This window comes from Chiloscyllium punctatum, chromosome 20, assembly GCF_047496795.1.
Source record: "Chiloscyllium punctatum isolate Juve2018m chromosome 20, sChiPun1.3, whole genome shotgun sequence".
Taxonomy (NCBI): Eukaryota; Metazoa; Chordata; class Chondrichthyes; order Orectolobiformes; family Hemiscylliidae; genus Chiloscyllium; species Chiloscyllium punctatum.
The window spans coordinates 18,788,816-18,812,459 of NC_092758.1; the positions used below are offsets into that span (position 1 = coordinate 18,788,816).

The 23,644-nt window shown below is 40.5% G+C and overlaps 1 protein-coding gene across 1 annotated transcript in view; it reads left to right on the forward strand.

The window, feature by feature from the left end:
- Positions 1–3,145: 3,145 nt before the first annotated feature.
- Positions 3,146–23,644, forward strand: part of LOC140491781 (cationic amino acid transporter 2-like) — a 58,773-nt gene continuing 38,274 nt past the window's right edge. The window contains exons 1-5 of the mRNA XM_072590184.1: positions 3,146–3,250; positions 8,471–8,598; positions 19,001–19,376; positions 21,701–21,856; positions 23,205–23,370. Coding sequence (XP_072446285.1) covers positions 19,001–19,376; positions 21,701–21,856; positions 23,205–23,370 — 698 coding nt within the window. The 5' untranslated portion in view covers positions 3,146–3,250; positions 8,471–8,598. The remainder of the gene's footprint in view (positions 3,251–8,470; positions 8,599–19,000; positions 19,377–21,700; positions 21,857–23,204; positions 23,371–23,644) is intronic.

Sequence of the window (23,644 nt, forward strand, 5' to 3'; positions counted from 1 at the left end):
GACATTTCGGGCATAAGTCTTTCATCAGGAAGGACCATCTCCTGTAAATTCAGGCTTGGTTTTGCAAATCCCAGGATCCCTCCATCAATTCAGGTGAATGTTCAATATTGAAATCTGAGCCTAGACAGAGAGGAGATCAGATCAGTCAAATGAGGGAAAGGAAAATCAGCAGCCTGCCTTACACTGGGTCTGCTTTTCTGTTCAGTGGAAATTGCTGCCAATTTGGTGTCTTCTGAACTAAAACTTGAGTATTGTAGATGCTGTAGATCAGAGTTCTGAAAAAAGCACATTTCACTCTGTTTCACTCTCCATAAATGCTGCCAGACATGCTGAAATTCACCAGCACTCAATTCTTATTGCTGTCATCTGTGCTGCTTGACTGCCTGAATTCAGTTCCAATTTCAAAGTGTTTTATCCCATTCAACATTGAAGAACCTATATTGAAACACATATCAGCTGACTCACTCGACTGCTCTGCCCCATCACCTCATGACTTGAAAGGCCTCTGTCAGTACCTCACATGGTAATAACTCTGAATGAGATTATGCTTGACTCTGCTGGTACTTCAAATCTGTAATGATTTTTCCTGAGCCATGAATGACTGCTGTCGACTCTGAAACTCATATTTATGAGATTGTACATAATCTTGTTCACGATCAGTACATCCCCTCAGTAATACAGACTATTCCATTCTTTCCTCAGTCTGTTGCACATGAACGCTGATGTCTCTGTTACATTCAGATGTCTATATTACCATCTCCATTCTCATTATATTACACAGGGAACAAAAGAAATGACAGGGGCGCAGAAAAAAAAGGCCACCAGAAGGAATGTGAAAACATTTGCCGACCTTGGGCCAATGCTAATGTTGGTGTCAGCCGTGGAAAGGTCTGTCACTCAGGAAATAAACCCTACAGCATGAATGACAAATATTCAATCCAGAAGTGGCTTAGATCCAGGACACAGTTCACCATTGCCCACAATAGATGGGAAAAAGTGAGGACTGATTCCTGAAGAAGGGCTTATGCCAGAAACGTCAATTCTCTTGCTCCTTGGATGCTGCCTGACCTGCTGCGCTTTTCCAGCAACACATTTTCAGCCACAATAGATGGGAGCCATCATCATTATCCTCTACACGGATCTATTGGAGTATTTTGCTGCATGATACGTTAAATATTAATGCAACTGAGCTTTGGTTACACCAAATGACGATAGTAATTATTACATTCTTAATTTGCTACATACAAATTCAGATCTGTATGTTGCATGGAGTGGTAGTGAGTGTGACCACAGCAAATCTATATCAATATTGTGCTCTTAAATATAATGAGAAAATAAGATATGATACAGAACCACAAAAGGGCAAGTGACCAGAAACTTGGGCAAAGAGGTCAGTTTTTAAAAGGAAAGACAGTGAAACCAAACTAGAGAAATCCTGCACTGGGAGAACTAGCCACTCCCCTGCCAATGTTCCACAGCTTAGGATCTCAATATTTGAAAGCATGGGAATGATTACAATTCATGGGATACCTCAAAAGGTCAGAAGTGAAAGAGCACAGATACCTTGGAAGGTTGTGGGATAGAGGAAAGTACAGAGACAAGGAGAGGATGTGGCCCTGAAAGGTTTTGAGAATATAGGTGAGAATGTTAAAAGCACGGTGTTGTCTAATTGTGGCTGGTGTAGTCATAACGTAAAGTTGTGATGGATGAATGAGTTTGGGTGCAAGCCAGTATATAGGTCCATAGCCTTGTTTGCTTTCACATCACAAGTGCACATCTAAACGTTTAGAGTCATAGAGATGTGCAGCACGGAAGCAGATCCTTCAGTCCAACTGGTCAATGTCGACCAGATATCCTAACTTAATCTAATCCCATTTGCCAGCACTTGGCCCATCTCCCTCCAAACCCTTCCTATTCATTTACCCATCCAGATGCTATTTAAATGCTGTAATTGTACCAGCCTCCACCACTTCCTCTGGCAGCTCATGCCATACATGTACCACCCTCTGTGTAAAAAAGTTGCACCTTAGGTCCCATTTAAATTTTTCCTCTCTTTCCCTAAACCTACGCCCTCTAGTTATGGACTCCCCCACCCCAGGGAAAAGACCTTCACTATTTACCCTATCCATGCCCCTCATGATTTCTTGAATGTTATGAGGTTTTCTGCCTCTACCATCTTTACCAGTCCTGAAGAAGGGTTAGACCCGAAATTCGACTTTTCCACTTCCTGATGCTGCCTGGCTTGCTGTGTTCTTCCAGCTTCCTGCCTCTATTTTTACAGGCAACGAGTTCCAGCTCCCAGTTCCAGATTTTACCTTACATCTTTAAACCTCCTCCTCCTTACCTTAAATCAATCCCTCCTAGCCATAGATCCTTCTGCCAAGGAGAAAATGTTTCTTCCTATCTTCTACTCTATCAATGTCCCTCATTAGTTTATGCATCTCAATCATGTTCCACCCTAGTCTCCTCTGCTCAAGGGAAAACAACCTCATTCCTTCTTCATAGCTGAAACTGTCCAGCTCAGGCAAAATCCTTGTAAATCTCCTCTGCATACTCTCTGCTGCAATCATATTCCCAAAACAAACATCCCAACACTTAATGAAAAAAGGAGTTTAAGGCTGTTAAGTACTTGCCGCATCCTAAGGTTGTGAAAGCAAGATAAAAATGCAAGAGGACTTCTTAATGCACCTGCTAATACATTGCTCTTCACATTGTTTCAGTAAAGGAATTAAAATGCTTGCTTTGAGTTAACATCTCTGTTACATAGTGATAGAGGATAGACATTCAGATACATCATGTGCCTAGTTATAATTATTGCAAAGCAGTAGTTTTGATGCGAGTGGTTAGTCATGCTGCTCCAACCTGTTGTTCACCTTCATTCTACTATTAATGCTGGATTAATACAGTCTTAATCATCCACTTTCTGCTGCATATTTCAAACAACACATTGCATTCTGAAAGGATTATGTTTGAGCAGATTTAAAATCGGATTTCTATTTTTGCCTACTAAGCAGTTTTTCTTTATTTATAATTCTTCAAATTAGTAAATGTACCTTAATCAATTGTTCATTTTGGAAAATTTCTCAACAATATGCAAATGTTCGCCATGGGACGTCAAAAGCTTTAGTTAAGATTTGAGATTTTATTCGACGTGACTTTAAACAACGGACTTTGGTCTATCGCCGATGAAAATTGAGACTTTTATTGGAAAAAGGAAACTTTACAAAGTACACAGTAGCATTCAAAAAAGGTAAAAGGTGCTTTGAAATAAAATGTCGCTAATGTATATATTAATGTTTATTTTGTGTTAAGGTGCTGTGATAAACATTTGTGTATTTTCTTCAGTAAGACCATGAATGCATGTTATTTTGTAATTTCTGAGCTTCAATGCTATCTTGCTAACTTCCATTTGTGATTTTAGCTTATTGTATGTTGAATTTTTGCTATAAGTTTTATACCTATTTTAGTAATACAGTCAGCCATGAACTTTTCACTTTTCTATTCTTCTCATCTTTGTTTCCACATGGTGTTGGAATCAATAATTATCTCAATGTATTCTCCTCTAATTTCTTTACCCAGCAGCTGAGAAACCTCTTCCTCTCCCTAATCATACCTTCCAGGCATTTAAAATCCAGGCCTCAGATCCTTACTCAGTTTATTTAACATTAAGTCATTTCCTTTGCTTCTCTTTTTTAACTTTAGCTTGATTTAACTTTTTAATTCAATGCAGTCATGTTCTACACATTGAACACAAGCACACATCATTTCTAAGTTACAGAAAAGGCCACAGTAGAATGAATATTTCACTTATTTGCATTCAGTTTATTATACCATTGACTTAAAGACTAGAACCAATGGCAGAATTAATTTATAGAATACAATAATTTTAATTATTAGATTACTCCATTTGCAATATGCTCATATATGCACTCCAAAACTCTTATGGCACTGTGGTAGTGCCCTACCTCTGAATCACAAGTCTTAGGCTCAAGTCCAACCTAAGCCAGAGAAGTGTCATAATATGTCTCTTTAGATTGATGAATAATACCTCTATATTAGCAGCAGTGTTGTTCCACAAATCAGACCACTTTTTTTGCTTGTGTGAGTGCCATAAAGCTACAACTACTTTCACCCTTGGGGTAGGATTTGATATAAAATGGTCACAGACCATACCAATCCAGCAGAGATAGTCAGCTACACTTAGTTTAGGTAGATATTGGACCCACTGTCAAACCCAGGAGGAGATCCTTTTCCTAATGCCTGCTAAAACAGAAGTTAGGAGATTGAGAATGGTTTAACAGCTTAAGCTTCATGAATCATGATGTAATGAGCATGTACCATATATGACTAAGACAGACTGATACGAGTATAAGAAGTAGGAGCAGAAACAGGTCATTCAATCTGCTCTGTCATTCAATGGATCATGGCTAATCTGAATCCTCAATTCCACTTCCCTGCCTTTTCTCCATAACCCTTATTCTCTTGCTGATTAAAAATCTCTTACCTTGAACATACTTAACATCATCACTCTTTGATAAAGAATTCCTCAGATTCACAAGAAATTCTTCCACACCACTGTTTTAAATGGGAAACCCCTTGTTCTGAGATTATGCCATCTGGTCCTAGATTCTCTCACTAGGGGTAACAATCTTTCCATACTTACCCAGTCAAGTCCCCTAAGAATCTCGTACTTTTCAATAAGACCATAAGATGTTGGAGCAGATTTTGGTCATTCAACCCATTGTGTCTGTCCATTCTGCCATTTGAGTATGGCTGTTATATTTCTCAACCCTATTGTCTTACCTTCTCCCAGTAACCCTTGATCCCTTTATGAATCAAGAAACGATCCCTGTCCTAAATACACTCAATGATTTGGCCTCTATAGCATTCTGTGGCAATGAGTTCTACAAATTAACGATCCTCTGGCTGAAGAAATTCCTCGTCACCCCAGATCCAAAGGATTGCCTGTTGTTCTTTTACTCTGAGACTGTGCCCTTGGTTCTTGGTCTCTCCTACTCATGGAAACATCTTCACCACATCTACGCTATCCAGCCCTCTTAGTATTCTGCAAGTTTCAATCAGACCCCACTTCATTCTTCTAAACTTTATTGAGTACAGACCCAGAGTCATCAACCACTCCTCACCTCACAAGCGCTTCATCCCTGGGATCATTCTTGGAAACCCAACTCATTCAAGCTCTCTTCATAAGACAGTCCTCCAAGGTCAACCTAGTGCAGTTTCTCTGGGTTGCTTCAAATGCCAGTGTAATTTTCTTTAGGTAAGGGGACCAAACTCTCCATAGTATTCTTGCTGCCTTATATACTTTAGCATATTTTTATATTCCATTCCCTTTGAAATAAAGGCCAATATTCCATTTGCCTTCTCTATTAGCTGCTGAATTTGGAGAAAGCTTTTTTTGTGGCTTATGCAGGACAACCCCAAAGCCATCTATGCTGTGGCTTTCTGCAGTCTTTCCCCCATTTAAATAACATTCAGCCAATCTATTCTTTCTCCAAAAGTGCATAATTTAATCTCATGGAGGAAACATTCTGAGCTGGTGTACCTAGTAGAAAGTGAGGACTGCAGATGTTGGAGATCAGAGTGGAGAATGTGGTGCTGGAAAAGCACAGCAGATCAGGCAGCATCCGAGGAGCAGGAGAATCAATGTTTCAGGAATAAGCCCTTATGCCCATAAACATAAACCTATGCCCGGCACCTATTAGTCGATTCTACTAATCCTCAGATGCTGCCTGAACTGCTGTGCATTTCCAGTGCTACCCTTTTCAACTCTGATCTCCAGCAGCTGCAGTCCTCATTTCTCCTAGTCTGTACATTCCTGACTATATGTCAAATTAGTCTGTAATAAAAGGTTGTTCTTAAAATGTACATTGACTTTTGCAGAGTAATTTAAGAGACTTCCTCATATGCCGATCAGATGAAGTGACAATGTGCCTAATGCCTGTTCAGGAACGCCTGTACAAAATGAAACCAGATTAGTCTTTGCTCAAGTGACTCACATATCCCAATAGCCATATAGTCGTCTCTGCAGTGCCAGATGGTGTTGCTTGTCAGGGCCTGCAGAATCCCAGACACAGCAATCTCTCTGGGAACTACCCGGAAAAGTGAAAATTCCAACGGGCAATTCCCCTTATTTTAAAATCCGATGATAAAAATTCTCAATGTTAGTGAATTTGGAAAATTGCATTTCTTTTAAGTTAATAGCTGCTCAGAGAATGTTAGACATTTTCAAACATAAATCTACCTCCTCAGTGGCTATTAAGATGGCAACCCAAACTATAACTTCCTCCCTCGCCACAATGACACCGCCTATGACCCCTGTCAATCACATCCCTGCACTGTCATGAAACCCCACAAAACAACATAGCTCTGTTTCCCAGCTAACCACCTCCCCAGTAACTTTGCCTCTGGACCAACCCCCTGGGACCTCAATCTCCCCACCCCTCTCAAGTCTCAATATGACTCTTCCCACCATCCATCACCCCTCTGCTGCCCTATCGGCCTGACTTCAGTCTCCCTCCACCATGCTGACCCCAAAACCACCCCACTCCCACCAGCAACAACTCCCCTCAACCTACCAGGCACTTCTTCACCCACCAACCCTACCAAATCCCTCTCGCTCTCTATCCCCAATATTCCCTCTCCACCAGCCCGGGCATTCCCCTTATACCCACTGACCGTGGCACCCACAGGCATTTCTGAAGGAGTCAGGATCAGAATTCCTAACTAGAAATGAGGAGCTCTGTACAAATATAAAATAGACGAGTGGATAGTGACGAGGTAAAAACAATGACTGCAGATGCTGGAAACCAGATTCTGGATTAGTGGTGCTGGAAGAGCACAGCAGTTCAGGCAGCATCCAAGCTACTTGAATTTTTCTTTAATTGTTTTCTGGAGAACTCTAAATAAACGGGTAAATACAGACAAGGGGAGGGAAGGAAAATTTATTGAGTTTCAGACAACTAAACATGCGACAGGCTTCATGAAACAGTCAGACCTTACCTTTCCATTAAGGTCGTGTTGCAAAATTGACACAACTGTGGAACGCTGCTTGATTGGAAAATGGCAAATTGGGTTTGGAGGCTGATACAAATCTTCCAACGTGCTCCTGAATCTCTCCTGATTAGTATTTGGAAAATTGTATATTGAATATATTACAAATGATTCTCTGACCTCTGCTACCCTTGAGGAAGACTAGGTGGCGAGAGAACAGAGTTTGTCCTTGTGCATTTCATTACTTTACAGGAATGTGGTGTTTGAAACATAAACAGTGATTAAAGTTAAACCCAATACAATCGCTCAGAAATGCTGAGACATAGCTGTCACAATCCACTCTCTGGGTAGCAGAGGTCAGAGAATCATTTGTAATATATTCAATATACAATTTTCCAAATACTAATCAGGAGAGATTCAGGAGCACGTTGGAAGATTTGTATCAGCCTCCAAACCCAATTTGCCATTTTCCAATCAAGCAGCGTTCCACAGTTGTGTCAATTTTGCAACACGACCTTAATGGAAAGGTAAGGTCTGACTGTTTCATGAAGCCTGTCGCATGTTTAGCTGTCTGAAACTCAATAAATTTTCCTTCCCTCCCCTTGTCTGTATTTACCCATTTATTTAGAATTCTCCAGAAAACAATTAAAGAAAAATTCAACAGACCTGATTGGGGAATAATCCTCCCACATGCAACTTAAAACAATCCAGGAGATCTCATACTCTAAAGCAAGTTACTCACTGTATACTGCAGTCTCTAACTCTGTCTGGCCTCCTTTTGATAGCATAAGGACATTCGGAACTTTTATGCTAGTTACATACATATTTGTGTTCGAGTTCAGAGTACAAACAGATAACAAAGGACAAAGTTAATTGCAGGCACATGGAACAATGAATATAACCAATTCTACATATCTGACAGAAACAATGGTATTTTGGCTACAGATTAAACATTTTGGAACATTTAGAACATTTCAGAATAAAATTATAACCAAAACTAAACAAGGGCAAGAATCAGCAGAGCCCTTCAATTGTAGGACAAATAGAATAGGGTAATTCTGGATTGCTGCCCAAAACAACTTGTCTCTATAGGATGTTAAAACGAGTCCAGACTTGATTTTTGAGAGGACCCATCTCCGTCAAAGTAACAATGAGGGCTTTGAATTGGCTTCTGCATCTCCAGTGTAGGCCTGGAAAACTGAGCAAATGTATGTCCCTGATTACATCAAAAATGCTGCATTTATTGACATTTGATGATGGGATAACTCCTGGAATTGATGGTCTGATCAATCATTACATGATGAGGATCACATGGTGCTTGTCTCTCATGGCAATGTATTCCGGCAAGGAATCAGAAGCAACTTCAGGTGTATTCATGTTACTGAACTCTTTTATCCATACAGATCAGTTAGCTCCCTGATTCATGTGCCTGCTCTACGTTGTTTGCTAATTCCCACAGGCAGTGGTAAGACACTTAGCTGAAGCATCCTTGATCAAAGAAGAGAAAAGTCCCAGCCAAAGATTCTGGCTTGTGACCCAGAAGCAGAATATCAAACTTTTAACCTGTGGACATCCTATCACTGTACAGTAAGTAGCAATGTGATAATGATTAGATGATCTGTTGCTGTGATGCTGAAATTGATGGATTAATAATGACTAGGGAGTTCTTCTGTGAAATGCTGCCATTGGATCTGTTACATTCACCTGAGGAGGTTTTCAGAGTATGAGGTGAAATTTGCCCAGTGATATGACTGTTCATACAGCATGGTGAGCAGTGGTGCAAATTCGATTTAGCTGCCTCGCAGTAGCACTGATGGAAGTCTGAAAATTTCTCCAGACCCAACTTTTAAGGATCTTGCTCATGCTGATAGTCAGCAGCAGCAAGAGTTGTACCATCAAACACCCGAGAGTGGCAAACTGCTGAAGATTGAAGAAAGCAGAATCTACACTCAGTGGTAAAAGCCTTCCAGATTTGGTGCAAGATGCTGTACTGTAGGAGAGTAAGGAGCTCCTAGGAGCTGGAGGAGTATTAATCAGTCCAGGCAGTTAAAAATCATATTGGGTCCGAGTAATCTACTAGAACAGCCCCACGTTGGAGTTCAGGTGGCGGGCTAGCAGACATCAACGGTCTCCAGCATTAATGTTAAATCAACCTGGTGAGTGGTTACAATAGCAGAAATCAAGGGCTACAGATGCAATTCAAATTGAAATCATGGACCCAAAGTCAGAAATAAATTGATAAAGAGGCAAATTTGATGCCTAGACAGGTGTAGATTTATGGAATGAAAAAGGAAAGAGAGTTTATTAGGGCTGCAGAAAAGGTTGGAAACCTTCATTTCAGCTACAGAAGGTGGGAATCTACCATTTTCCCCACAAAGCAAGGGGAAAGCCATGCAGTAAAATTAAATCATTTTAAGCAAGAAAAATGATCACATTAGCAAGGCATTACATCATAGAACATAAAACATAGAACATAGAACATTACAGTGCAGTACAGATCCTTTGGCCCTTTGATGTTGCACCGACCTGTGAAACCGATCTGAAGCCCATTTAACCTGCATTATTCCATTCTCATCCATATGTCTATCCAATGACCATTTAAATGCCCTTAAAATTGGTCAGTGCATTCCACACCACTACTACGCTCTGAGTAAAGGAACTACCTCTGATATCTGTCCTAAAGCTATCACCCCTCAATTTAAAGCTATGTCCCCTTGAGTTAGTCATCACCATCAGAGGCAAAAGGCTCTCACTGTCCAACCTATCTAACCCTCTGGTTATCTTATATGTCTCAATTAAGTCGCCTCTCAACCTTATTCTCTCTAATGAAAACAGCCTCAAATCCCTCAGCCTTTCCTCGTTAAGACCTTCCCTCCATACCAGGTGACATCCTAATAGATCTCCTCTGAACCCTTTCCAAAACTTTTGCATCCTTCCTATAATACAGTGACCAGAATTGTACGCAATACTCCAAATGTGGCCACAACAGAGTTTTGTACAGCTGCAGCACAATCTCATGGTTTCAAAACTCAATCCCTCTACCAATAAAAGCTAACACACCGTATGTCTTCTTAACAACCCTAACAACCTGGGTGGCAGCTTTCAAGTATCTATGTACCTGGACACTGAGATCTCACTGCTCAACTACACTACCAAGAATCTTACGATTCGCCCAGTATTTTGCATTCCTGTAACTCCTTCCAAAGTGAACCACCTCACGCTTTTCCGCATGAAACTCCATTTGCCACCTCTCAGCCCAGCTCTCTGCTTTTCTATGTCTCTCTGTAACCTACAGCATCCTTCATCTCTATCCACAACTCTACCAACCGCATTGTCATTCGCAAATTTACTATCCCATCCTTCTATGCCTTCATCCAGGTCATTTATATAAATGAGAAACAACAACTGTAACCCATTGTTGCGATACCCCACTAATAACTGAACTCGAGGATGAATATTTCCCATCAACCACCATCTTCTTTCAGCTAGCCAATTTCTGATCTAAACTGCTAAATCACCCTCAATTCCATGCCTCCGTATTTTGTGCAACAGCTTACCATGGGGAACCTTATCAAATGCCTTACTGACATCCACATACAGCACATCAACCCTCATCCACCTGTTTGGTCACCTTCTCAAATAGCACAATAAGGTTTGTGAGGCACGACCTACGCTTCACAAAACTGTGTTGACTATCCCTAATCAACTTATTCATCTCTAGATGATTATAAATCCTATCTCTTGTAACCCTTTCCAACACTTTACCCACAACCTAAGTAAGGTTTACAGGTCTGTAATTTCCAGGGAGTCTCTACTCCCCTTCTTGAACAAGGGAACAACATTTGCTATTCTGGCACTATTCCTGTAGACAATGACGACATAAAGATCAAAGCCAAAGGCTCTGCGATCTCCTTCCTGGCTTCCCAGAGAATGCTAGGAGAAATCCCATCCAGCCCAGGGAACTTACCTATTTTTACACTTTCCAGAATTGCTAACACCTCCTCCTAGTGAACCTCAATCCCATCTAGTCTAGTAGCCTGTGTCTCAGTATTCTCGTTGATTACATTGTCTTTTTCTATTGTAAATACTGACAAAATGTATTCATTTAGAGCTTCCCCAATCTCCTCTCACTCCACGCATAACTTCCCAGTACTATGCCCGATTGGCCCTAATGTTACTCTAGTCATTCTTTTATTCCTAATACAGTGATAGAAAGCTTTAGGGTTTTTCTTGATCCTATCCACCAACGACTTCTCATGTCCTCTCCTGGCTCTACCTTAGCTCTCTGTTTAGGTCTTTCCTGGCTAACTTGTAACTCTCAAGCACTTTAAGTGAGCCATCACATCTTATCCGAACATAAGCCTTCTTCTTCCTCTTGACAAGAGCTTCAACTTCCTTAGTAAACCACGGCTCTCACGCTCAACAACTTTTTCCTTGCCTGACCAGTACATGCTTATCAAGGACCTGCAGTAGCTGTTCCTTGAATGAGCTCCACATTTCAATTGTGCCCATCCCCTGCAGTTTTCTTTCCCATCCTATGCATCTTAAATCTTGCCTAATCGCATCGAAATTGCCTTTCCCCCAGCTGTAACTCTTGCCCTGCGGTATATACCTATCCCTTTCTATCACTAAAGTAACATAACCGAGCTATAGTCACTTATCACCAAAGCACTCACCGACCCCCAAATCTAACAACTGGCCGGGTTATTATCCAATACCAAATCCAGTGTGGCCTCACCCCTTGTTAGCTTGTCTACATACTGTCAGGAAACACTCCTGCACACATTGGACAAAATCTGACCCATCTAAAGTACTGTACTGTAGTATTCCCAGTCAACATTTGGAAAGTTGAACTTCCCCAAAACAACTGCCCTGTCACTCTCGCTCCTATTGAGGATCATCTTTGCTATCCTATCCTCTACATCTCTGGAACTATTCGGAGGCCTATTGAAAACTCCCAACAGGTTAGCCTCTCCTTTCCTGTTTCTAATCTTAGCCCATACTACCTCAGTAGAGGAGTCCTCAAATGTTCTTTCTGCAACCTGCAATAAGCATTCCTGCTCTACCCATGTCTCTGAAATGGCCATAACATTGAAATCCCAGGTACCAACCCACGCTGTAAGGTCACCCACTTTATTCCAAATGCTCCTGGCTTTGAAGTAGACACACTTCAAACCAATTTTTTACCTGCCAGTGCCTTCTTGTGATCTTGAAATCTTAGTTCTTACTTCGCTGCTCTCATCCTCCCGTCTTACTCGAACTACAATTTTGGATACTATCCCCTGCTGAATTAGTTTAAATCCACTCAAAGAGCATTAGCAAATTTCCCCCCCTGGGTATTGGTACCCCTCTGATTCAGGTGAAAACCATCCTGTTTCTAGAGGTTCCTCCTACCCCAGAATCAGCTCCAATTATCCAGGAATCTAAAACCCTCCTTCCTGCACCATCCTTGTAGCCATGTGTTCAACTCCTCTCTCTCCCTTTTTCTCACCTTGCTAGCATGTGGCACGGGCAACAAACCAGAGATAACACATCTGTTTGTTCTAGCTCTAAGCGTTCACCTTAGCCCACTGAATTTCTGCTTTAAATCTCCATTTCTTTTCCTACTTATGTCGTTGGTGCCTATGTGGACCATGACTTGGGGCTGCTCCCCCTCCCTCCCCCGCAAGGATCCCGAAAACATGATCAGAGACATCACAAACCCTGGCACCTGGGAGACAACACACCAACCATGAATAGAACATAGAACATAGAACATAGAACAATACAGCACAGAACAGGCCCTTCGGCCCACGATGTTGTGCCGAACTTCTATCCTAGATTAAGCACCCATCCATGTACCTATCCAAATGCCGCTTAAAGGTCGCCAATGAATCTGACTCTACCACTCCCACGGGCAGCGCATTCCATGCCCCCACCACTCTCTGGGTGAAGAACCCACCCCTGACATCTCCCCTATACCTTCCACCCTTCACCTTAAATTTATGTCCCCTTGTAACACTCTGTTGTACCCGGGGAAAAAGTTTCTGACTGTCTACTCTATCTATTCCTCTGATCATCTTATAAACCTCTATCAAGTCACCCTTCCTCCTTCGCCGTTCCAACGAGAAAAGGCCGAGAACTCTCAACCTATCCTCGTACGACCTACTCTCCATTCCAGGCAACATCCTGGTAAATCTTCTCTGCACCCTCTCCAAAGCTTCCACATCTTTCCTAAAGTGAGGCGACCAGAACTGCACACAGTACTCCAAATGTGGCCTAACCAAAGTCCTGTACAGCTGCAACATCACCTCACGACTCTTGAATTCAATCCCTCTGCTAATGAACGATAATACTCCATAGGCCTTCTTACAAACTCTATCCACCTGAGTGGCAACCTTCAAAGATCTATGTACATAGACCCCAAGATCCCTCTGTTCCTCCACCTGACCAAGAACCCTACCATTAACCCTGTATTCCGCATTCTTATTTGTTCTTCCAAAATGGACAACTTCACACTTGGCAGGGTTGAACTCCATCTGCCACTCCTCAGCCCAGCTCTGCATCATATCTAAGTCCCTCTGCAGCCGACAACAGCCCTCCTCACTGTCCACAACTCCACCTATCTTTGTATCATCTGCAAATTTACTGACCCACCCTTCGACTCCCTCATCTAAGTCATTAATAAAAATTACAAACAGCAGAGGACCCAGAACTGATCCCTGCGGAACTCCACTTGTAACTGGACTCCATGCTGAATATTTACCATCTACTACCACTCTCTGACTTCGACCGGAATCTCTCTCATTCCCACAGAGCCACCTATCTGTCCCCCTAACTATGGCATCCCCAATGACTAATGCTCTGCTTCTCTTCCCCCTTCCCTCCTAAGCAACAGGGACAGACTCTGTGCCAGAGACATGTGCCCCATTGCTAACCCCTGGTAGCAGAAATAATATTGCTAGGAAGATATGGTTTTGTCACTTGGTAGCACAGAACTTCAAAATACACCCATTTTGTTGAGGCTTTTCACCTTCCATTCACCTCGACAATTTGCAAGAATACAGATTCAAAAAGAAGGCTAACATTGATACTGCATGAGAGGAGATTGCTGATTGGTTGACAAAGTGGACTCTGACCAGTAGAGGCATTGTCATGAGGAATGTACCATTAATGTAAGATTTCTAACACTCAAAAAAAAACAATGATTCAATGAAAGCAATACAGATGGTGCATGTAGTTGAGATTCAGATGCAGCACAGACTAAGCTTAAGAGGAAAAGGCAAAACCTGTGCCAGGAGATCAGCAGAATCTATTCAGTTCTAAAAGGGTGGTGTTGTGGCATAGTCAATGCAATAGTAATTCAGACACCCACGTGATGTTCTGTGGATTCTGGCTTGAATTTTAATTTACTTTTTAAAAATCTGAAGTTGAAAGGTGACCTGAAAACATTGTTGATTATCTACTGACCAGGCAGGTTGAGTTCCATAGGGATTAACTGCCAAACTGAGCCTGGAGTGAATCAACAAAAGGGAAGAGTCAATAAGTGTGGCACTGGAAAAGCACAGAAGTCAGACAGCATGCAAGGAGCAGGAGAGTCGATGTTTCAGGCACAAGCCCCTCATCAGGAATGTGGGCTGCATTCCTAATGAAGGGCTTGTGCCTGAAATGTCGACTCTCCTGCTTCTTGCATGCTGTCTGATCTGCTGTGCTTTTCCAGCAGCACCCGTTCCGACTCCGACTCTCCAGCATCTGCAGTCCTCACTGTCTCCAAGAGAAAAACCCATACTCAATATCACCCTCACCAGTCTTCAACCATGACAATATCAGTAGAAATGACCACAGCGCAGTCCTTCTAGAGACAAAATCTTCCCTTCACATTGAGGATACCCTCCATAGTTGCTGTGTGGCAATATCATTGCGTTAAATAGGATAGACTTAGAACACATCTAACCACGCAACAATGGGCATCAGTGAGGTGCTATAGGCTATCAGTAGCAGCAGAATTATATTCCAACACAATTTGAAAGCTTATGGCACTGCATATCCCCCACTCTACCATCACCATCAACCCAGGGCATCAATCCCCATTCAAGAAGAATGCAGGGGACATGCCAGCAACAACACTAGGTATATCTAAAAACGGAGTCTCAACCTGGTGAAGATACAAAACAGGACAACTTGCATGCCAGCTGATAGCCAGAGCTGAGTGATTTCACAACCAATGGATGAGTTCTGAAGCTCTGCACTGCTGCTGCATCTAGTCATGAATAGTGGTGGACAATTAAACAACTCTCTGGAGGAGGAAGAGCTTCTAAAATTATCCCCATCCAGAATGGTCAAGGAGCTCGATTCAGCAGTGCAAAAGATAAAACTGAAACAATCTCCAGTTAGAACTGCCGGTTGGATGTTCCATCTCCTCCAGTGATTTCCAGCGTCACAGATGCCAGTCATAAGCCAGTTCAATTCACTCCACATGATATCCAGACATGGCTAATGGCTTTGGATACTACAAAAGCTACGTGCTCTGATGTTCTGAAAACTTGTGCTCCAGAACTTGCCACAGCCCTATCCAAGCTGTTCCAGTACAGCTACAACTTTGGCATCTATCTGACAATGTGGAAAATTGCCTGGGTATATCCTAACACAAATGCTGAACAACCCAGCCACTGATTGCCCCATCAGTCTTCTGTTGATCATAAGTGGAAGGTGACATTGGTATTGCCATCAAATGCCACTTGTTTATCAAAACCTGCTCAGCAATGCTCAGTTTGGGTTCAGCCAGCTCCTGTCCTCATTTCAGCCTTGGTTCAAATGTAAAGGAGCTGAATTCCAGAGGTGGCTTGGGACTAGCTGCCCTTGACATCAAGGCCTCATTTGACTAACTGTGGCATAAAAAGACCCATAAAAGCAACAGTCTCAAACTAAACCTAGACTTCAAGGCACTGACAGATAACATGCAGTCACAGGGGTCACATTGAGACATTGTGCGAAAAATAAACTGTCCACTGTATTCTGTATACTCTTTGAGGTAGATCCTGGATTACATTTAAATTCAAAAAGTGATTTTGTGCTTAAAAAGATAGGAGGCCATCTTTGAAAAGTGTATAGCATTACTATCCTGCACCAGTTTCCTCTGTGTTTTGAGAGAATTATCACAACAATGAACATTCAATGTGAATGTAGAGGAATGAATTGTTACTTTCTGAATGAGCCTCAGATATCACCTATTTGTTTTTACTGAGTGACCCATATTTGATAAGAAATTACTTACGTCAGCCAATAGAGAATCTTTCAGCTACCTGAGATGGGACATTAGCTTTATATGACTTTAAACTTGGGGTCTGGAGCAAAGGGGGCAATATTAAAGATTCCATTTTGGAAAAAGTAGGTGAGGAAAAACTGATAGACCAAGAACTGGGTATCTTACAACTTTGATCCAAATTTTCACATTTATCTGTTGTAGTTTAGCTTCAGATTGAACACTTACACAGTATACAAGATAAATAACCTTGGTGGGTTAACTGAGTATATTTGTGGAGAGTTTTACACAGAAAGTAGTGCCAACCTTGTCTCATATTAGCATAATTGTCCCCAGATCAGAAGGTCTTTTTTTAAAAGACTGTGGATATTTGAGAACATAATCAAGTTGATGCTTCAGTGCAATATCAAGACTGTGCCATTTTCCAGATCAGATGCTGTTGTGTCCTGGTCAATATTAGTAATTTACGAGTCATTCTGTCAATGTTGCTTATGGAGCCTTACTGTGTGCAATTTAACTGTCACATCATCAGAATAAATTGACCATGAAGCTTTTTGGGATATCCTCAGTCTGTGAAATGCAGGCCCTTTGTTTCGGAACAGCATTTCTTATGTGATTAAATTAATGTAATGATCTCACATATATAATAGTTATCGACAGTGTGTAGAATGCATTATTGTACATTTGAACACAAAGAACCTTTTGATGCACCTATGCACTTCAATGCTAAACTATTAAAATTTGTAAACTAGGTAATCAATAGATAATGATAGTCACCTGTAAGAAATGAAGGTTTGGAGATGCTAGTGTTGGACTGGGATGTACAAAGTTAAAAATCACACAACACCAGGTTATAGTCCGACAGGTTTAATTGGAAGCACACTAGCTTTCGGAGCGACGCCCCTTCATCAGGTGATAGTGAATGGCTCGATCGTAACACAGAATTTACAGCAAAAATTTACAGTGTGATGTAACTGAAATTATACATTGAAATATTGATTGTCTGTTAAGCCTTTCATCTGTTAGAATACAGTGATAGTTTCATTTCTTTCATGTGTAAATCACAAAACCTTTTTTTTAAAGTTGCATTCTCGGGTTAGCTGTTAACAATGGTGATAGCTAGACAATATGTTGAAGGTGTTGGCCCCCTGTGTTCTCTGTCTATGACCTGATGTTTAGATTGATTCTAATCTAAAAAGTGAGATAACAGAGTTTTACATAAATTCATGCAGTTTTTGAGCTCAGAGTTCTACATGAATGTATGCAGTTTTTGAGCAAAGTGCAATGTAACTCTGCAAGTACAAATTCACCACATAAAATATATGTGTGCATGTGGGTCTTTGTGTGTGTGTGTGTGTCTGTCTGTCGGTCTGGGGTTGGGGTTGTGAGTGTGAAAAAGTGTGTGTGTGTGTGTGAGTGTGTGTGTGTAGTGAGTGCAGAGTGTCTTAAGTCTGTGAGGGGGTGCATGTGTGAGTGTGGGAGTGTGTGTGTCTATAAGGGTGTGTGTGGGTGTCTGTGTGCGCGTCTGTGTGTACCTGTGTCCGTGTGTATGTGAGAGTGTGTGTGTGTAGGAATGTCTGTGTGTGTGGATAGTGCAATGGTGATCACCTGTAATGTGACATGAACCCAAGGTCCCGGTTGAGGCCCTCCCTATGGGTACCGAACTTAGCTATCAGCCTCTGCTCGGCCACTTTCCTCTGCTGCCTGTCCCGAGGTCCACCTTGGAGGATGGTCACCCGAAGGTCCGAGGCTGAATGTCCTGGATCACTGAAGTATTCTCCAATTGGGAGGGAACCCTCCTGTCTGTTGATTGTTGTGCAGTGCCCATTCATCCATTGTCGTAGTCTTTGCTCAGTTTCCCCAATGTACCATGCCTCTGGGCATCCTTGCCTGCAACGTATAAGATAGACAACGTTGGCTGAGTCACATGAGTACCTGCCATGTACAAGGTGGGAGGTGTTCCCATGCATAATAGTGGTATCTATGTCCACAATCTGACATGTCTTGCAGCGTCCACCGTGACAGGGTTGTATGGAGTTGTCCTGAGAGCCGGGCAGTTTGCTACGAACAATGATCTGTTTGAGGTTTGGCGGTTGTTTAAAGACCAGTAGTGGAGGTGTGGGGAAGGTCTTAGTGAGATGCTCATCCTCATTGATAATGTGTTGCAGGTCACGAAGAACATGGCGTAAATAATGAAGTGTTCTTTCAGCTTCCTCCACTCCTTTTCAGAAATCAACCATGAACATAAAATCAAGAACATGCCTTTACACTGAATCCTAATTGAAAGTCTACATATATGCTTTTATGTTCGCCAAAAATACCCAATGCACTTAATGTGTTTGACATTTTTAAATTTTTTTTCCATTTTTAGCAGAAGTTTAAAGAAATTAGATAAGGGATTAGCAAGTAGAATTTCAGAATAACATGTCAAACGTTTATGTTATGAATTCACAGCAAAATTTTAGAACCAAGGAATAACATCAACATTTTGTAGCAATTAAATGTTGTGGAACTATGAAAGAATGTTCTCATATTACAGCTGCTAGAACAGCTGGGATTAAATGACTCATCAACAAAAAAATCATTTTCTTATATTTAAATATCTTTGAAGCTAAACCAAATATGCTGTAATCTCATTGAGTTGTCAGAAAGTAACACACAACTGAATTTGTCAGTGGAATACAAGTATTGTGCACTTGTTTTTGCTTGCTTCATAATTCTTCCTTTCTGTGTTGTTTTCTCACCAAGATGATTTCCTGTGGTCCGATGCAGTCATTTGCTCACTGCCTTATTCGGAGAAAAATAGTGACAGAGGATTGCATTCAAGAGACCAATCTCCGTCGCTGTTTATCAACCATTGACCTCATTTCTCTGGGCGTTGGAAGCACGCTGGGTGCTGGTGTGTATGTATTGGTTGGCGACGTTGCCAAAAGACAGTGTGGGCCGAGCATTGTAATCTCTTTCCTAATTGCTGCACTTGCATCAGTGTTGGCAGGTCTGTATTATGCAGAGTTTGGTGCGAGGGTTCCAAAGACTGGATCGGCTTATCTCTACAGCTATGTAACCATTGGAGAATTTTTGGCGTTTATTACCGGTTGGAATTTAATTCTCTCATATGTCATTGGCAAGTATCTGCCTATTATTATCCTCTTGTTATCATTGCAGCAATATGGTACCGTAGTTGTTAATGTAATGAAGTAAAGTAATTGGAATTTTGTACAGATAGCTCCACCACTAGTGCATTGGAATGTCAACCCCATTCGTGGCTACTTTTACCACCACTTGGATTTTACTTGTCTATCTCAGCCTTGAAGATATTTAATGATTCCACAGTTCTTTAGGATTGAGGATTCCAAAGATTAACAAGAGAAGTTATTCCTCCTCATCTTCTTTACAAAATTGCAATTAGCTACTTTGCAACCATTTCTAACCTCCCCTCAAGAGAAACATTCTCTCAGTACATATCCTGTCAAACTTCCTTAGAATGCTATGCTGGAATAATATCACCATTCATTCTTCCTAACTGCAATGACCAAAGGCCTAATCAGCTCAATACTTCTGCTCAAGCCAGTTCTTCATCACAGGAATCAACCTTGTGAACATTCTCTGAACTAACTTCAATGCAAGTAAAGCTTCCCTTAAGTAACGAGACCAAAACAGTACACAGTACCGTTGGTATGATCTTACCAATAGCCTGGATAGTTGTAACAAGATTTCCTGCCTTTCATTTTCCTTCCCTTTGCAATTAATGGTTACCTCCCTAATTAATTGTTGTACATGAGAGCTAATATTTTTATCTTTAAAGTACATAGACACCCTTCATCATTACAGTATAACTCTGCATTCTTTGATCTCACTCCATTTAAAAGAAGGGCGCTTTCCCTTCACCTATTTAACACCCTTTCACAACCCTTACTTTTAGTTCTGGTGGAAGAATTATTCTGTCTCTATAAAAGATTGTCCTTTGTACCCACTTCACAACTTGTTTTCTGACTGATCTTTCTATCAACCACAAATTTGCCTGCAATACACTGAAAACATATCATTTAACTACTACAGAGTAGAAATAGTTGAGACCCTGACAGTAATCCCTATGGCACACCTCCAGTTTGCAAAGTTGAAAATGTTCCGTTTATCTTCGTTCTTTGTTTCCAGTTAGCCAATTGTCTATCAATGATCAGACAAATGCCTCAAACCCTGACCTTGTGTAATAATATTTTTTGTGAAACATTATTCTGGAAATCCAAACAGTCTCTCTCTACTGGTTCCCCTTTATCCATCCTGCTAATAACATTATCAAAGAAGTTTAATACCTTTATTAAACATGATTGCTGGAGAAACTCAGCATGTCTGTCATCATCAGTGAAGAGAGAAACAGAATTGATGTTTCAAGTCTGGTATGACTCTTCTTCTTCAGAAGAGTCTATATCTTCTGAAGAAGAGTTGTACTAGATTCAAAATGTTTTCTCTGCACATATGCTGCCAGACCTGCCAAGTTTCTCCAGCAGTTTCTGTGTTTGTTTCCTTCTATTTAATTGTGTTATGATTTTTCAAAATGTCTTTGCTACTACTTCGTTAATACTACATGCCAGAATTTAACAATGATGAATGGCAGTCAGACTGCCCTATAATTTCTGATTTGTGTCACCTTTCTTTCTTGAATAGGGGCATTACAGTTTTAACATTCTATTCTGCTGAGGTCCTTCCATTTTCAAAGGGATTTTGAAGGTTAATGACCAACAAATCCAGTTTTCCCTGCAGCCACTTATTTTCTTAAGACACTAGGAAGCAGGTCATCAAAGGATTTATCTGCCTTTGGTTGCTTTATTTTACTGAGTACTTCTGCAATATCCTTCTTATTTGTTCAAAGCAAAACCACTTATAATGTTTTACATAGGCTTTAACTCAGACATTATTACATCTCAAATTTTATATTCTATACCTGCTGTCATGAAATCTACTATTCCAATATTAAATTTGGGTGAGGTAATGGTTTTTATAACAGTGCAAGGGAAACATTTAACTTGAAGTGTGTTGTGGAGGTAGCATATGTTGTGAAAATTCTAAGTAAGTTTTAAAATACAGTAATTACAGCTATTAAAAAAAAACCTTCTTTTATGATCTTTTAAGAAAGAAGATTATCTCAAAGAATTCTAAAAGGTCAAACTAACTAAATGGTTGTTAATAAATAGAGACCAACTAATAATCCATTGAAGGGAAGTTTTTGATGATTGTACATCATTGAGGTGCTTCTTATACTTCTCCTCTTGTGTTTATTCCAATTGATTTTGATGGAAGTGAAAATCACACTGGATGTGTCATGGATGACCAATCTGATAACACCTGGTTTATTTTATTGGCAAAAGTCAAAATTATCCTCAATTAGTTTCCAGAAAAAAGAAATTGTACTTGTACTAGGTCTCTTTTTAGAATTTGTTTCTACTTCAGGCACATCTAGTGTGGCGATAGCATGGAGTGGTACCTTTGATGAATTGTTCGGCAAACGGATTGAAAATTTTCTCAGCAGCCATGTGAAAATGGATGCACCAGGATTGGCCAAATATCCAGATTTCTTTGCTGTGTGTTTGATAATATTATTGGCAGGTAACATTAATTTATAATATTATTAATAAACTTTGCAGTTGGTTTCTAAAAATATGTTGAAGTTCCAACAGACTCTGCTCATGTTGGATATGGTCTAGGATACCATGTGATAGTTTTGCTGCCAACAATCATTCTTGCTGGTATAAGTTTAGGTTATGTATGGGGAAGGATACCCACACAACATCTTAGGCAGACGTTAGGGTCAATCTTGATGAATAGTAAATAGGTTTCTTAGATATTACTTAATAGCTGGTAGCATCATTTGATTCTAAGACATCAGGCTTAATGTGTGAATAAGTTTACATTACAGCTAATGAAACATTCTTACACTATAAGAAAAAGCACAGAATCAGACGAAGAACTCATTGAGACACATGAATAATATGATTGGTTCCACCCAGGAACAGTCCTTTACATCCTGATGGGCAAAGCTTATTTCAGCTTTTTGATGTCAGTTAACCCTCTGAGGTCCTCACTGTGTTACACAGACCATCTTGACCTAACCGCTTAGTGTCAGAATTCACCCTTTACAAAAAGCACTGATGCTAATCTCATTTACCTAATTTGTTACCACGTCCTTTCAATCTTTTGTTTTCACTTTTCTATCCAATGTAATCTTCAAAGTTGATTTTGTTTCTAAGTCAAGGAATGAGCAGTGAATGAAACAATTTTTTGTGCAAAGAAGTTTCTCTTGCACTCTGTTTTAAATCTCTTTTACACAGGTTTGCTTGTATCTATAGCTCCTCATTCTTGACCCCTCAGCTACTGTAAACAATCTGCTTCGATCTTTTAATTTTTTCCCTTGTTTCCCTTTTTGAAGTCTGTGTGCACTGCAATTTCTAAATGCACATGTCCATTACCTCCTCCACGAGTTCTAGGAATTTTCCAGTGCCGGCTTTTTATAATTAGTTTGTCTTTATCTACACACACAGTAATATGATCATTAATTAAAGCCTAACATTTCCCCTTAGCACAGATCTTCAGCTGACTGGCTTGTGTTCTTAGTTGGGTAATTACTCTTTAGAAAGTAATTGATTTCCAACAAGTTTTTGTTTGGGAAATCCTAATGTTTTTAAAGGTGATTTAAGAACTCAAGGCCCTTCTCCCTCATCAATAAGGTTAATGGAAAATCTATAAAGAACTGAAGTGGAACTTGCTACTATTCACATGAAGAAGTCAAGATGAATAGCACGGATGCATTTAAAGAGAAGTTAGATAAGTACATGAAGGAGAATAGATGGAACGATATGTTGATAGGATGAGGTGGGATAAGTTGGGAAAAGTAATATGCATCAAAGTGTCATTGTCAAGAGATAACTAAAATGTCTTCTCATCCTCCCCTTTTTAGGACTCCTTTCATTTGGTGCAAAAGAATCAACAACAGTAAATAAAGTCTTTACGATAATTAATGGCCTTGTGCTTGTGTTTGTTATTATCGGAGGTTGCGTTAAAGGAAACATTGATAACTGGAGGATTACTACTGAGGTGCTATTGAACATCACTGCAGAAGCACGGTATGTTCCCCCACCCCCCTACACCTGCTGGTCGTTAGATAATTTTCTCAGCTGGTGAAAGCTTTACAATCCCAACATGTGGTGTTTAACTGATATAACACTTGCATTTTACCACTGACCCCTTTGAATGAAGATTTGCTTATTATTTGAAGCATACATGATAAGCAGTCAAACCTTTACAAATGTAAGCAAACATTAACTTAAGATCAATTGTTAAAAGAGTAATGATTGGTCAGTATATATAAATTAAGCAGGGCAGTGGGAGCTACAACAT